General features: G+C 47.9%; 1 protein-coding gene across 6 annotated transcripts in view; it reads left to right on the plus strand.

The window, feature by feature from the left end:
- The first annotated feature begins 390 nt into the window (after window positions 1–390).
- EIF4G3 (eukaryotic translation initiation factor 4 gamma 3) overlaps window positions 391–13,798 on the plus strand; it is a 132,267-nt gene continuing 118,859 nt past the window's right edge. For 3 of the 6 annotated variants that reach the window (XM_065649808.1, XM_065649809.1, XM_065649811.1), the window contains exon 1: window positions 391–1,081. In XM_065649808.1, the coding sequence (XP_065505880.1) occupies window positions 897–1,081 (185 nt within the window). In that variant the 5' untranslated portion in view covers window positions 391–896. The remainder of the gene's footprint in view (window positions 1,082–13,798) is intronic. The other 3 variants (XM_065649806.1, XM_065649807.1, XM_065649810.1) reach the window with 1 other exon arrangement.

The raw sequence follows: 13,798 nt of genomic DNA on the forward strand, positions 1-13,798 counted from the left end.
ACCCCAGGAGCTTGGGATGCGGCTGGGGGTGAGTTTTGGGAGGGGGAAAGCCCCTCAGCCATGGAGCCCACGGTGCTGTGGGGGCTCAGCGCTCCCTCACAGCCGAGGGCTGATTCCCGCCCAGCCGAGCGTTGCCGAGGTCTCCCCGGACTAAGCCGAAAGCGCCCGAATCTGCCGCCTCGCCTCTCCCGAGAGGTTCCGAAGAGCCCCGAGCGCCTCCCTTTTGGGCGGGAATCCCTCCTCCGAGCCCGTCCGAAGCTTCCCGAACTCCCTCACGCCCTCGGTCTACGGAAAGAGCCGAAGTTTCCCGAGCGCGGGGGTCACGGGAGGTACCGGGCCGAGCGCGCAGGGAGGGGGAGATACGGGGAGAAGAGCGCGTGCGCCTGCGAAGGTCTCCGGAAGAAGCCGAGGTTTCCCGAACGCCGCTCGCCAGCGAGCGGTTCCGGAAAGAGCCGAAGGTTGCCGAGCGCCGGTGGGCCGAGCGGCTCCGGAGCGGCCCGAAGGCGCCCGAGCGTCCGTCCTGCCGGACTGCTGGAGGCGGCCGCAGCGCCATGTTTGATGCTCCGCTACTTCAGTGAGGAAAATCCGCCGGCATCGCCCGAGAGCCGCCACCGCGAAGGGCTCCGCTGCCCCCGGGGAGGGGGACCGAGACCCCCCGCCGCCGGCGGCTCATGAGCAGCGCGGCCTGAGCCGCCTCCCCCCCTCCCCTCCCCGCCGGCCCCCTCTCCCGTCCCCTCCCCGCGCCGAGCCCTCCGGGAGGCGCGTTGTCACGGAGACCGGCGCCGGTGCCGGCCCGCCGCGCTGCCCCGGCCGCCGCACCGGCCCCCGGCCCGCTCCCCGGCTCCCCCCCGGCCCCGGCCCCGCTCCCCGCCGGGGGGTGGTGGCTCCGCTTGGCGATGAGTTTACCGCAGAAGGCGGCTTTGAAACCCGGCGCGGCGGCGGCGGCGGGGACCGGCCCCGGGAGCGGGGCGGCGGCGGCAGCGGCGGCTGGGCCGCCTCCCCCCCCGGCTCCCCCTCACCCGGCGGCGGCGCCGGCGCCTCACCCCACCATCAGGGCCTTGCCGCCCCAGCCGCCCCAGCAGTATCCTTTGCCCCGGGGGTTGGGGGGCGACACAGCGAGAGGGGCCCGGGGGGGGGTGAGAGGCCGCGGGGGCCCCTCAGCCCTGAGGGGGGTGGGGAGGGGAGTGGCGGTTGGGGACTCTCCGGTTTGTGTGTGTGAGACACCCCCCCACCCCCCCCCCCACAAGGGGGGTCTGCACCTGCTGGGGTGGTGTGGGGAAAGGGGGTGCCCCCCTGTCATGGGCTGGTTTGGGGGTTCACCCCCTTCCCCTGGGGAAGCCAGAGGGTCCCCCAGCCCCTTTCCCCCCCACCCCGAGCAGCGGTGACCCCCAAGGGTAAACTTTTAATTATAAATCGCTCTTCAGTTTTGCCTCTCCTCCTGCCCAGGTAAGTCCTTTGGTTTTGTTATTTTTCCAGCAGAATTGGAACCCAGGTTTTTCCAGCCGGGGCCAATTTTCATGCGATTTATTTATTTTATTTGAATTTTTTTTTTAAATTTTTCTTACTTGGCCGGTGGAAATAAATCTCATGCGGAATGTCACGCCGAGCAGCTTTCCCCGCCAGGCCACGCGCGATGGGGAGGACAAGGCTCCCACTCACAAAAAAAAATAAATTATCCCACTGCCGAAACGACTCCGGCTACAAAGAGAGGCCGGCGGTTGCTGCGAATGTTTTTTAAAGGTCTTGGGTTCTCTGCTGCCACTAGGCCCGAGTCGGGAGGTAAATACTGCAGGGATCAGCAGGAAAGTGGGGTCGCCTGGATGAGGTTTTGTTGCCAGCATCCCCTGGCAAAACTGGCTTTTTGCTCCCTGCTGAAGTTTTCAGGGGGGGAGCGTGAAGTGAAAAAACACACTTAAGTGCAATATTGCGACTGCGTTGTCCCGGACCAGCGCGGCGTGCCGGGCAGGGACAGCCCGGAGCGTGTTTTGCTGTTTATCGGTGGCCGTGACTTTGGTTTTAGCGTGGAAGTGCAGGGTGGTTATTTTGCTGAGGGCTGTTGGAGCTGTGTGGTGGTGTCTGTGCTCTTCAAGAAATGCATTCCCTGTGTATGAGCATTTTATTGCTCTCACTTTCATTTTTGAGGTGGGAAAACCGAGCCCTTTTATAATCAGTTTGGGTCCATTGTTTTCTTGAGCTTCCGGCAAGAATCGTTCTTGCCGTGACCACAAATACGTTGCTTAAATCATGAGACTGTTGACGTTACAGATTTGTTTGGGTCAAGTGAGAAAATCTCTGAAGATTTCAGAGAGTGCTGTGGAGGGACAGACTCTCCGCTGGGTGTTTTTGTTGAGCTTATGCTGTTCTGTAATTCCAGCGTGTGCTTTATTTAGGAAAAAAAGTGCAAAGGTGCTGTCATGGCTAAGTCAGCAGGGCGATGGTCAGCAAAACTGTTGCTCAGGGGAAATTTTGCTTGGTTTTGAGCAATGTGCTGAGTGTTATGGTGGTAACGCCGGACAGAGTTGGTGCTCAGTTGAGCCTTCCAGCAAGGTGCTGGTTTGTCTGGAAAGAGCCTTTTTGAATGGAAAACATGATGCTTGACAGCTGGAGAGCAGGAGTTTGCCTGGCTCTGGGATCAGGAGTGTGCTGGGCTTTCCAAAGCACTTGATTTTCAAGTAATGATTAAAAGCACTATGGAGGGACTTGAGCGGCTTCTTTGGCATCGTCAAGGGCGAGCTTGGGGTTGGTTTGCAAGAGCGGTTTGTGTTGCAGCTGAGGCAGGAGGACACCATTGCTTTTGGTGAGTGTTGTCACCAAACACCTTGCCACGTGTGAGGGATGAAACTTCGGCTTACCTCTGAGCCCAGCCTGAGAATAAGAAGCCTTGGAAGGACCAGACGAGACCCTAAAGGAACCGGAGATGGTATAGCAGTGTGTCCCACCGCGAGGACACAACTGGACACCTAGAGAAGTCTAGAGGATTGGAGAAGCATTAGGTAGATACGAGCTGACGTTATAAAAGTGGACAGGTTAAAATGATGAAGTCTTAATTTTTATGAATGGCCATGCCTGTTTGAAAACATACTGTGTTTGACCGGTACCTCTCCTTAACTTTTAAACTACTTATCTGCCCTTATAATAGCTACAAACGCCGTGTTCTTGATACTTTTTGGGTGATCTGTGTTGGGGTGTCCTGCCTGTTTTTTCCCTCCGCTGTAACTTGTGTGTGCTCTGGGGTATAAACAAAAGCTGTTACCTTTTCCAGGCGCTGCTGAAAAGTGAGACTTGGGGAGCAGAGTTCACCTGTGATTTACTGGAGTGCACTGGGTCATCTGAGTTCAGCCTTATTTTTAGCTCTGTTTGGTTTCTTTTTTTATTTTTTTATCTGTTTTGATATGACTGTTGAGCCAGCGTTACCCTACAGCAGATATAGTTGCAGGTTTTTTCTGGCGACTCAGAGCGAGGAAAACACTGCAAAGTCTCCTTCTCACAGCAGCGCAAGGGTTTATTTATTATGTGAAGGATTATTATATGTTAATAGGTAGGTTGAGGCTCTGACATGGCCTTTTAAAACTCGAGCAGTTTCTGCGTGGTGAACTCAGTGTCTTTGGAAATACGTGTGGTTTTCAGTACTTAATACATCATGAAATTAAATGGTTATCTGTATAATTTGAAAAAAAAAGAATTGGGTGAGAGAGAACTAACTCTACAGGAAAAAGAGAATGTGCATTTGTAGAAAGACATTAGCAAGGGAAAAGAAAATATAGATGGAAGGAGGGATTTAAAAGATGTATTTTTTGAGGGAAAGCAAAGCTAGAGAGTGATGGACATGAACAGAAATTTTTTGATGGGAGTTTCTTTCTGTTATGTGCTGAATAGGGAGTTATTGGAACTGCCGTAAGACAAGACACAGCTTTGAGAAATTTCCTTAACACGGTGGCTTCAGGAAGTACGATTTTTCTGTGTAAAAGTAAGTTGGGAAAAGTTCGTGACTCTGGTAGTGGTGAGTATTCAGTCAGACCTGATTTCAGGCAGAAACGGTGGTCAGAAGTTGTCAGTGTGGAGAAATCCTCTGGTTTGATTGCAACTCTTACTTGGGGAAGAGGGACAAGAGAGGATATAACTGTGGAATGACACACAGAGGAGTATTATCCAAAATAAATCCCCATCTGCCCACCTTTGCTTTGGCTTTCAGAGTGAGGAACAAGTTCCAGGTGAAGGCCGTTGTTCTGTAGTGAGGCTTCTTCTATAAAAATATAAAATACCGAAGGTACGCTCTGGGTTGCAAGCTGATGGTAGAGCTTTGTGCTTTTAAATTGATGGCACTTCTGACGCGTTAAACTACGCCGTGCTTCTTTACTCTCCCTCACTTAAAAGTATTTGATATGTGTTATAATAAGCTGCTTTTTAAAAAGTCCCCGTGCTGTGAATAAATTTTGTGGATGAATATAATTAGGACACTGGCTTCTTCACAGCCCCAGGCCCAAACATTGCACTGGGACGGACAAACCGACGGATTCCTGTTGAACGTTGTGTGTCTGCTGGCTCGTCAGGGTTAATTTAACGCTGCACCTTGGAGCCAAATTCAAGCCATCTTGGGCTGTGGGCTGGTGGCAGTAGGTTTTTGTTTTCTCTTCCAACCTTCCTTGTGTTTGGAGGGAGTTCAGCTTCCTGGTTCTTGAGGGTCTCTGTGCAGGCACCAGTAAACTTGACCTTAATGCATCCCCGTAGCTGTTTCAAGGTGGGATTTGGCATCTCTGGTCATGAATATTTTCCAGGTTATTGCAGCAGGGCAATCGTGGCAGGTTCAGGATGGGTTTTAACAGTCGAGTCACTTAAAATCTTTCTTGTCTTCTCTTCTCGCTTTTTAATTCCGTTTCTGAGAAACAGAGAGGAAGGGTCAGCATTTGGGGGGATTTCTGTGTGAAGTTCATCACCGCCGTGCAGGGCAACTTGGGTTTTGGTGGTGTTGCTTTGATAATTGAGCTTTAGTTTTTCCTGGGTTGCTTTAGCTAACTGTGCTGTAGTCCCTTTCAGAAAGCGACGTGCTGGTTCCTGCTCTGTTTTGGGGCATCTTCTGGATGCGAGCGGCTTCCCAAAAACCCAAGAGATCAGCAAGAAATCCAGGATCACTTTTAGGACTGAAGTTGGGGTGAGGTTCTGGCAGCGCTTACCTCGCATTTGGATGCGCTGGAGTTGGCCTGTGCTGGTAATCTAGTGAAATTAAGACTGTTGAGGAGGATTTGGGTGCGTGAGGGTTTTCTGGCTTCTCTTAGTGAGCAAAGAGTTGAGCTGGAGGAGAAAGCGCCCAAGGATTTCTCGAAGGAGAGCATCTTCAGCCTGCGCTGAAGCATCGGGGTGTCTCGATTGCTGCGATACCCTCTGGGAGTTGGACCTGACACCGTCTTCCCTCCATACTTCCATTACGAGTGGCTTTTTTTCCAGAGTATGGGATGCAGCATCTTTGGAGATGAGGACCCAGGGATGAGGAAGCCGCTTGGGCGTAAAAGTCAGTTTGAAGAGGTGATGGTGGCTTTCGTGTCAAGCTTTGCCTCCCTGCGACTCGGGGGCATCAGCTCTGGCTTCTGCACGGCTTTGGCGTTGAACGAAAGCTGAAATGAGAACATTTTGGAAGTCATCTCCCAGATGCCAGTTGCCTGAGAAACATTTCTGTGTTAGAAGTGTCTGGAGTGGTGGATCGTATATCTTGGGAGAGAAGTTTTGGAAACACGGAGACTTTCCCTGCTGCTCTGTGGTTAGTGGCTCTTCTGCAGGGGAGGAACAGGCACGGGTTAGTGAGCGGATTGCCAAAAAATTATTAATAAAAGTGCTTTTAGACCTCTCTGCCATCTCCCCCGTTGATGTTCCCCAGCCTTCGCACATCTCGGCATTCTTTCAAGCAGAAATAGCTTTAATTTGTTTAATGACAAAAGCTAATCATGTTATAGTGCAGATATGTCACTTTACCAGCTTTGGAAGATTTCTGTGGTGAAATGTCCCGGAGAAAACCATTCTTCCAAAAAATGTGATTTCAGATAGCTTATTTTCTTCTCAAATTTGAGGACATGATTTTATGTGTTTTCTGGCAGAAGTCTGCGGGAAAAGGTTACTTTAGCTATTTAAATATATATGCGTTTAATGTGCAGTGCTGACTTTGGAACACAGTTTGTGTTTTTATCTATGGTAAGAAGTTGGTGAGAGAGTAATAGGAGACGAAACAAATAACTTCCCTTTTAGATGTTGGAACGTGGAAAGATTTTCATCTGTGCCTGTGATTTTTGTCCATCGTCTAAGGCTGAAAGGCTTTTTCGTGGCGTTAGCAAATGCTGGGATGTGTCGAGCTGGTGCGGTCGCTCCATTTTTGTTTGGTAGTAAGAGCGAGCAGTGAAGATCTCTTTTTAGAAGGCGGAGGTAACCTATATTTTCTTTTTCTCCCTAATCCAGCCATTTCAGGGCTAGTCAACTGTCAAGTTTAGTTGTGTGTAAATCCGCTAATATGATTAGAGTTGCTGGAATTTTTACTCTGGGGAATTACAGATGAGTAGTATCACTATTTTACAGGCATTTCTTTAGTAGGAAACTTTATCTGTGACTTGAATATCTCTGTTAGCAGTTGCAGAAGCTTTTCTGGAGTGAATGGGGAAAAGAAAACTGGTTTTTGTTACGGGGCATGAGGATGTGGGTGGAGGATTCGTGTGCCCTGTGATCTGGAGGAACCGGGGGAATTAATTTTTCTTTATTTGAGGGAAGGTAGTTGATGTGAGTCCTCACAGTGCTGGGTTTTACACTTGGTGGTAATCCCAAGGACCTCTCCTATGTACAGCTTTGCTTTCCAAACTGCAGACTTGGTTTTGCCTCCCGAATAGGAAACGATGATGTGGAACAGCTGGAAGAAGAAAATAGAATGGGTTCTTAAAAAAGAAAAGGGTCAGAGGAAGGAGAGCAAAATAAGCTTTGAGGCTAGTGAAATTTTCTCATACATGTTATTCTTCTGTTTTATTATATACGTTTGGAAGATGGCCCGCAACACGCTCCCTTTTCCTGGTGGCACACTGTTGCTGATGGGACTTGAGTCAAATTGCTGCTGGGCATGTAACTAGGTTAATGGGACAGCGTTTGTGTGGTGGTTTTTTTTTTTTTTCTTTCCTGAAAGGAAAATTACGTGCTCCCTGTTTTGAGTGTACCTTAAGAGTTGTTTTTACCTTCGGTTGCTGTCTAGTCATCTGAGGTGGAGAGAAAAGGACAAGTTTCCCCACACTGAGATAATTTCTGCTACCAAAAATAACGCGTTTCCGCTGTTGGTTGTAGCGCCTTTGTGTGTCCTTTATCTGGATGAGAGTTAAAATATTTCTAGAGCTTTAAATATGCCTGAAGAAAAGCAAAGCGGCTTCTAAAATGTGCATTTTGTAAGGAAAACATCTCCAGTTCTTGACCGCTACCAGCAACCTTCTCCAAAACCGTCGGTGAAGTGTCGATATGGGTCAGGACTTGTCGAGATGCTCGGAGCAGCTGCTCCTTTCCAAGTGGTTGAACTCGACTGGAATGAAACTCCCGTGCTCTGGAGCAGGAGTATCTGCACGGAAATAACGCTGTAAAAGTCGCAAACACGAAGAGCATCCCTGCTTTTACCAGGGGAGCGGACTTGATGTGGTATAATAAATACATCCTCGGGGTGGTAGGGAAAGAAATTTGCTGCCCATCTTTGAGTTTGCTCTTGGTTCTGTAAAAGCACCGAGCAAGGGAGAGTTAACGCAGTTCAATATCTTAAATAACACAGATTTTCCTCAGTTTGGAAAGCTTTTGGGAGGTGGAAGCTAATAAACATCGCACCGATTCTCTCTTTCGGGTTGCCAGATGATGATTGTGTATTTGTGTTTCGGTTTGATTTACATGTGAGAGTGAGTGAGTGAGAGTTACTGAATTACTAAGAGCAGTCTGATTTAAACGTCTGTGTCGCTGGTGGCATTTGAAAATCCATTTGAACCAATGCTGTGGTGGTCTGAAAATGAGGTTTTATGCATGATTAAGAAGTCGTAGAAGTTACTGTGCCTTGAAACCGGCATTTTTCTGGACTTATTTTGTTCTTTCGCCGAAAAGCAAATATGACACGAGTCTTTGGTCTTTTCAGACTAAGCAGGAGACTCTTGCTGTGAGCATCCAGGGGAAAGCTTTTTAGTGATAGTACTCACAGCTTTGGTTTTTTAGTTGGCCACTCCCTTTGAAAGGCTCCTGACACCCTGAAGAAAGGACATATCTGATTAAAAAAAAAAAAAAAAATATATATATACACACACACACCTTCTGACTGAGGGCCGAGACCTGGTCCTTCTGTCCCTGGACTGCCACGGGATCTACAGAACCGTCAAGTCCGATGTGAAATTATAAGCGAAATCTGGTCTGCAAACCTTGTGGAAGTCTCGAATTCTTGTCTGTGGTGATGTACAGGGCGCTTTAGGCACCGGACACTTTGTTTTGCAGCATTCGGCTGATGAATTGGACTCTATATTATATTTTGAAAGGGAATTCAGCAGGGAGATACCTAAGGGTTGATAATCTTTACCACTTTTTTTTTTACGGGGGGAGGTCAAGAGCTAGAATCAGAAAGCATTTAAAGCATGTTTGCTGTGACTTTTAATGTGAAATTCACGGTGCATCTCAAGCTGTGGAGGGTGGGAAGGGATTTCAGCAGTGGGTGATTCATGCCCCATTTTAGCATCTTTTGGACGTGCTGTTTCTTGGGCTGGTGAGACATCTGAGTTCAGCTCGCTGGAGAATATAAAGTTTGCAGCAGCCTTTCTCCCCGGTGCTCACACAGATATAAATACCAGTTCTCGGACGGTCTCTCTTCAAATACTTTCCTGGGCTCTGCGTTTTGTATTCTAGACTTGCGAAATGCAAATAATTCAGCTGTCAACCTGCCTGTGTGTTTTATGTTTTCCTTCAGTGTTGTGTTTAAAAGTAGTTTTCAAAGCGCTTTTATGTCTGTTTCTTCAAAAGAAAAAAAAATCTAATTTTTGTTGATATGCAAATAGCGCAAAGTGTAAGTCTTCAATGAGCTTAAGCTGTTCAGCTTAATTGTATCGATTACATTTCCAAAACAGTTTTTAAATTTAAAGTAGTTTATTTGCGATGAACTTTTTTTTTGGTGTGCATTTAAATGTTTGGTTCTGAGGTTGTACGCTAGGTTTGACTTGAAATTCTTCCTGTTTTACCCCCAAAAAACCTTAACATTGTGTTGCGCCGTCTGCGGCAGCGGCACCTGGAATCGCCGAACAATTGTTACCGGCGCTTGGCACCGTCCCCATCGCTGCTCGCCGGAGCCAAAGCACACTTGATCCGCTCAGCCTGACATTAAGATCATTAAATAAATGAATGAATTGTACTGTCACCAAATTCCCACTCGGGCAGCCAAAGAACATGTGGATTTTATAGCCGGGACCTCTGTCAAGAATGTCTTATTGAATGGCCTGGATGTCAGGGGTGGGAACAGTCGGCAAAAAGCTTTCTAGTAAAACGTGTGTCTTAATGAGAATTACGGTGTGGGGTTGTGTAAGAGCCTAAATTACTTGACATCTGCTCATCCGAGGTGAGAGTTAATCAACCTGTGAAGGGCGTGTAGAGAGAAACCCGAGCACGGCAATAAAACAAGGAGAGAATCGAAGAGGGGAAGAGAGAGATTTCTCTGTTGGCGACTCAGGTTTGTCTTGCTATTTAAAAAGAGTTTGTTGGGGAAAGAATCCAGCCATGCGTTGGTCTTCATCATGGGGGTTTGAGGTCTTGCTGCTTGAGCGAAAATGCTAAAAGGTCGCTCGAGGTTTGGAAGATCTTGGAGAAATCCACTGAACTTCCACCTCCGGGAGGAGAAGGTTGAAAATACTTTCTCAAAGGAGGGGAGTTGACTCGTCAGGCTTGGTTCGCTTTTTGCTGTGGTCTGGGTCCGTCCTCGTTTTTATTATGTTGCGCCGAAGATGCTGTTGTTACTTATGGATAGGGGATGTAAAGGATCCGTAGAATCCACGCTTTGCTGCAGGTGGGTCAGAAATGTCTCTGAATCACAAAGGAAAAATTGGACGTGTGTTTTAACCAGACGAAGCATTGAATCGTGGGTCTGTGGACGGCTGGTGCTGCAGCCCCGGATATCGGGCATGCTCTGCGCTAGGGATGACTTAAAACGTTTGATTCGGTCCGTTCCTGTTGTGAAGTGCAGCGAAACATCAGCTTTTAAGACTATGTTCAGTGCTTTAAACCTGGAGCAAATCCTTTTCTCTTCCTCCCATCCTTATACCTTAGTGTTTGTCTTGGTTACAGTTAATTGGAATAAAAGGCGCTAAAATAGCACTGGGAACCAACACTGTCCTTGGTGCTTCCTTATTCGTGTTTTAACAGAGAGTGTCACTCATTGCCATGGGGATGATGAAAACCATGTGGTTGGGTCATGTTTGTAGGTGCTGAAGTTCATGATCTTTGAAGACCTGTTAGGAATACACTGATATTGCAGTTTCCTTGTGGTCTGAAATCAGCAAAATTGGGGTTTTGTGCAACCAGAAGGCAGGGACAGGTCCTGAAATTCTCATTTCTTTCCTGTCCGGGACAGCACAACAGGTACAGCTCCACCGATTTCTACTTGCGTCTTGGTTCAGCCGGGTGGAATTTCTGCAGAGGCCACTCTGTGCAATAAGGGGAGAGATAAGTGCTTGCAAATCTTCCTCCGTGGCCACGTGTGGCAGATGCAGCCTTCCCTCTGTTTTACCTCTGTGTTTGTGGCCTCAGTTCAACCTAATGTAGGTTAAACCAGCATTTCTTTAGCTGAGAAATGCTCTGAGACTAATTTACCGCTTGTCTTTAGGCTCAGTTGGGATAAATATATCGTTGCTAGTGCTTTTTCTTCGAGCACCCTGCAGAGGTGTGTGTAAAATACATGATGGGAGAGTCCTGGTGAGGAAGAATTGAATATATAGAGGGTTGGACCAAGGGGCCCAGAGCTCCCGTCCAACCTATATATGTCTCTAAACTATGGGGTTTTTGCAGCATTGTGCTGCCTGCTTTCCCAGGATTTAATTTTGTGTCGCATGGGATTTTTAACTCCGGAGAAGTCATTAAGCTCTGCATGTGGCGAGAGGGTGTGTACTATTTCATTTCATTTTGATAAACCGCTGAAAGAAAGATGATGGGGAGGGAAATCACGAGGCGTTTCAAAACTGGGAGTCGAAATGAGCATTAACGCTCTCAAGAAGCGAACTTCTAGAATTCATTGCTTGGCTGATGGAAGGACCATCCGTCCGGGTGACAACGCTGCTGTCACCGCGACGCTTCCTGACAGATTGACGAGGAGAACATGACATTTTCCCGTGAAGTCCCAGCATGAAGTATTAGAGACGCGGTAGGAAATGTAGCCGAGTGAATGAGACAGTAAACTACGAGGCTGCTTGATATTCATGCTTATCATACAGATAGAAAGGCTGGCTTGGAAATATGTGGTTGGTGCTGTAGGGCCCCAAACCCCCAGCGTCTGTCCCTATAGACAAGGGCATGCGTGGGTCGTAGCCTTGTAAGCTATAGGAGCTTTTTAGTGGTTTTAGGGTACAAAGTTGGAGGTAAGTGGGCTGGGGGAGCTCTGTGTCAATGGCGTACATAGGAGGAGAAAAATAAGCAAGCTGGTTTTTAATACATTGCAGAAATTCAGAATCTTGGGTGAAAATTGCTGCGAATTAGTGCCGTAGTACATGTGTCTGTATTGGGAACTCTTTTTTTTTTTTTCCAGTCTTGTAACAACGTGCCTCCTGACGCAGGTAATTACTGGTGCTAAAGGGAAGCTGGAGACATAAGGTTTTATTATCGTTGATGAATTCAGGCTGAAGGAAGGTGGAGTGTGATACCCACAGGCTGGGAGCTGAGAAAGGCTGAGCAGGAGCTTGGTCACCGTGCCCTGCCATGAGGTGGGTTTGTGTTCCTCCAGGTGGCTTTTGACTTTCTCTGCTTGGACTTCAACATTCTGCACTGGTTATGTGTTTGCAGTTATTTCTGATTTCACGTCTTGACTTCCCGCCCCTCAAAAAAAAGAAGTGGCAAAGATTATCAACCCTCAGGTATCTCTCTGCCGAGTTCTCTTTCAAATATAATACAGATATTGAGTCTGATTCGTCAGCCAAATGCAGCAAAACAAAGTGTCCGGTGCCTAAAGCGCCCTGTACATCACCACAGACAAGAATTCGAGGCTCCCACAAAGTTTGCAGACCAGATTTCGCTTATAATTTCACATCGGACTTGATGGTTCTGTAGATCCAAGGACAAGGACAGAAGGTCTTGCCACTCAGTGGGAATGCATATATATATAAAAATATATATAAATAACTGTGCACATTGAATAGCTGTTCTGAAGGGGAGGAAAAAACCCAACCAACCAACCAAACCCCCCCAAAAACCCAACACAAAGCAAACAATCCCAATCTTTGCTCACCGGGGAGGTTTTAGGGAGCACGGGGATGGCTCCGCACCTCGTCCTGGACCCCGACGCGTGTTTATCAGGTCAGCTCCAAGCAGCACACAACAGCGGCTGCTCAGCTCGGAGCCTCTCACCGCTATCGGGCCAGAAACTGCTGTTTCAGCTGCTAATCAGGGGATTCAGCTGCTAAATTGGGGGATATTTGTTTTCCTTGAAGCGTGGTTCGGTTTGGGCGAGGTACCACGCGGTTTGGATATTGTGGTGTGAATTGTTTTAAGCTCAATGATTGAAGTACAGATGTATTTGTCAATAAATGTTCTATCAGCAGTTGTGTGTGAAAGGTGGAAGGTGGGTATGGCTTTAGCTCTGCTGTCTTGTGTGTGGCTTTTTATTAAAAATACTGATTTTTCTGCCAGATTAGATGTGCGCAGGGATCCGATGCAACCAAAGGGCTGAAGAACTGTACCTGTGAGTTTTGGAAGAGACCAAAAGCCAAAGTAACTCCAGAAAGGAGCGGGCTGGTATTTGGTTTGCCCAAATCAGGGATCAAACCCTTGTTCTCCCGTGGCAGTCTCCCGATTGCTCCTGCGTGATCTCTGTCAAACTGGTTTGCTTACAGCCTCGCTTTGTATATTTTTACAGCATTTACCAAGACATTTGCTTAGTCTTAGTCTTGTACAGCAGCCACTCAGTATAAGGCTACTATTATAATTTTTTTTTTCCCCTTCAAAATCAAAATGTGATAAAAGAAAGTCCAGTGATTGTCCCAAGTTCTGGCTTTGACATATCCTCATGTCAGATTTGTCTCTGTTCCCCCAGCTCTTCCCCGGCTGCTGCTTGGGACTTCTGTGGATGTTTCTCTTTGAATGCTTATCTCCTATTAAAAAATCCTGCTTTTTTCCCCCCTTTCCATCTTAGTTTCTTGCTGGGAACTGCTGGGCTGAGCATCTTCCCTTTCCCCGGTGATGGTCACAATTAGTTTGCTCAGTGGCCTCACTTGATAAAGCGACTCAGGAAATTTTCCCAGCCCACCTCTTCTTCTCCCAACCCTTCCATTCACTCGATTTTCAAATGTCTCAAGCTTTCCCGAAGCAGGCTGGGGATGAATGGAACGGGTTTTAAGCCGAGGGGGTGTGGTGTGTGGTGGTGTTATCAGCTGGGGCAGAAATGTCTTCAGCAAAGAGCAGCTGGAGCGTGTTTTTGGCAGTGTCTCTCGTTCATCCTCTGGAGGGAGGTTTGCAGAGTCGCATCTAACTAAGCTCTCTTAGGAGCTGGAATATTATTTCCCTGCTGAACTCTTTCTTACGTAAAAATATTTTTTAACACTCACCAAAGGCTTGGTAGCCAGAGGCTGGTCTA

Source organism: Caloenas nicobarica, chromosome 22 (genome assembly GCF_036013445.1).
Source record: "Caloenas nicobarica isolate bCalNic1 chromosome 22, bCalNic1.hap1, whole genome shotgun sequence".
In the NCBI taxonomy this organism is placed as follows: Eukaryota; Metazoa; Chordata; class Aves; order Columbiformes; family Columbidae; genus Caloenas; species Caloenas nicobarica.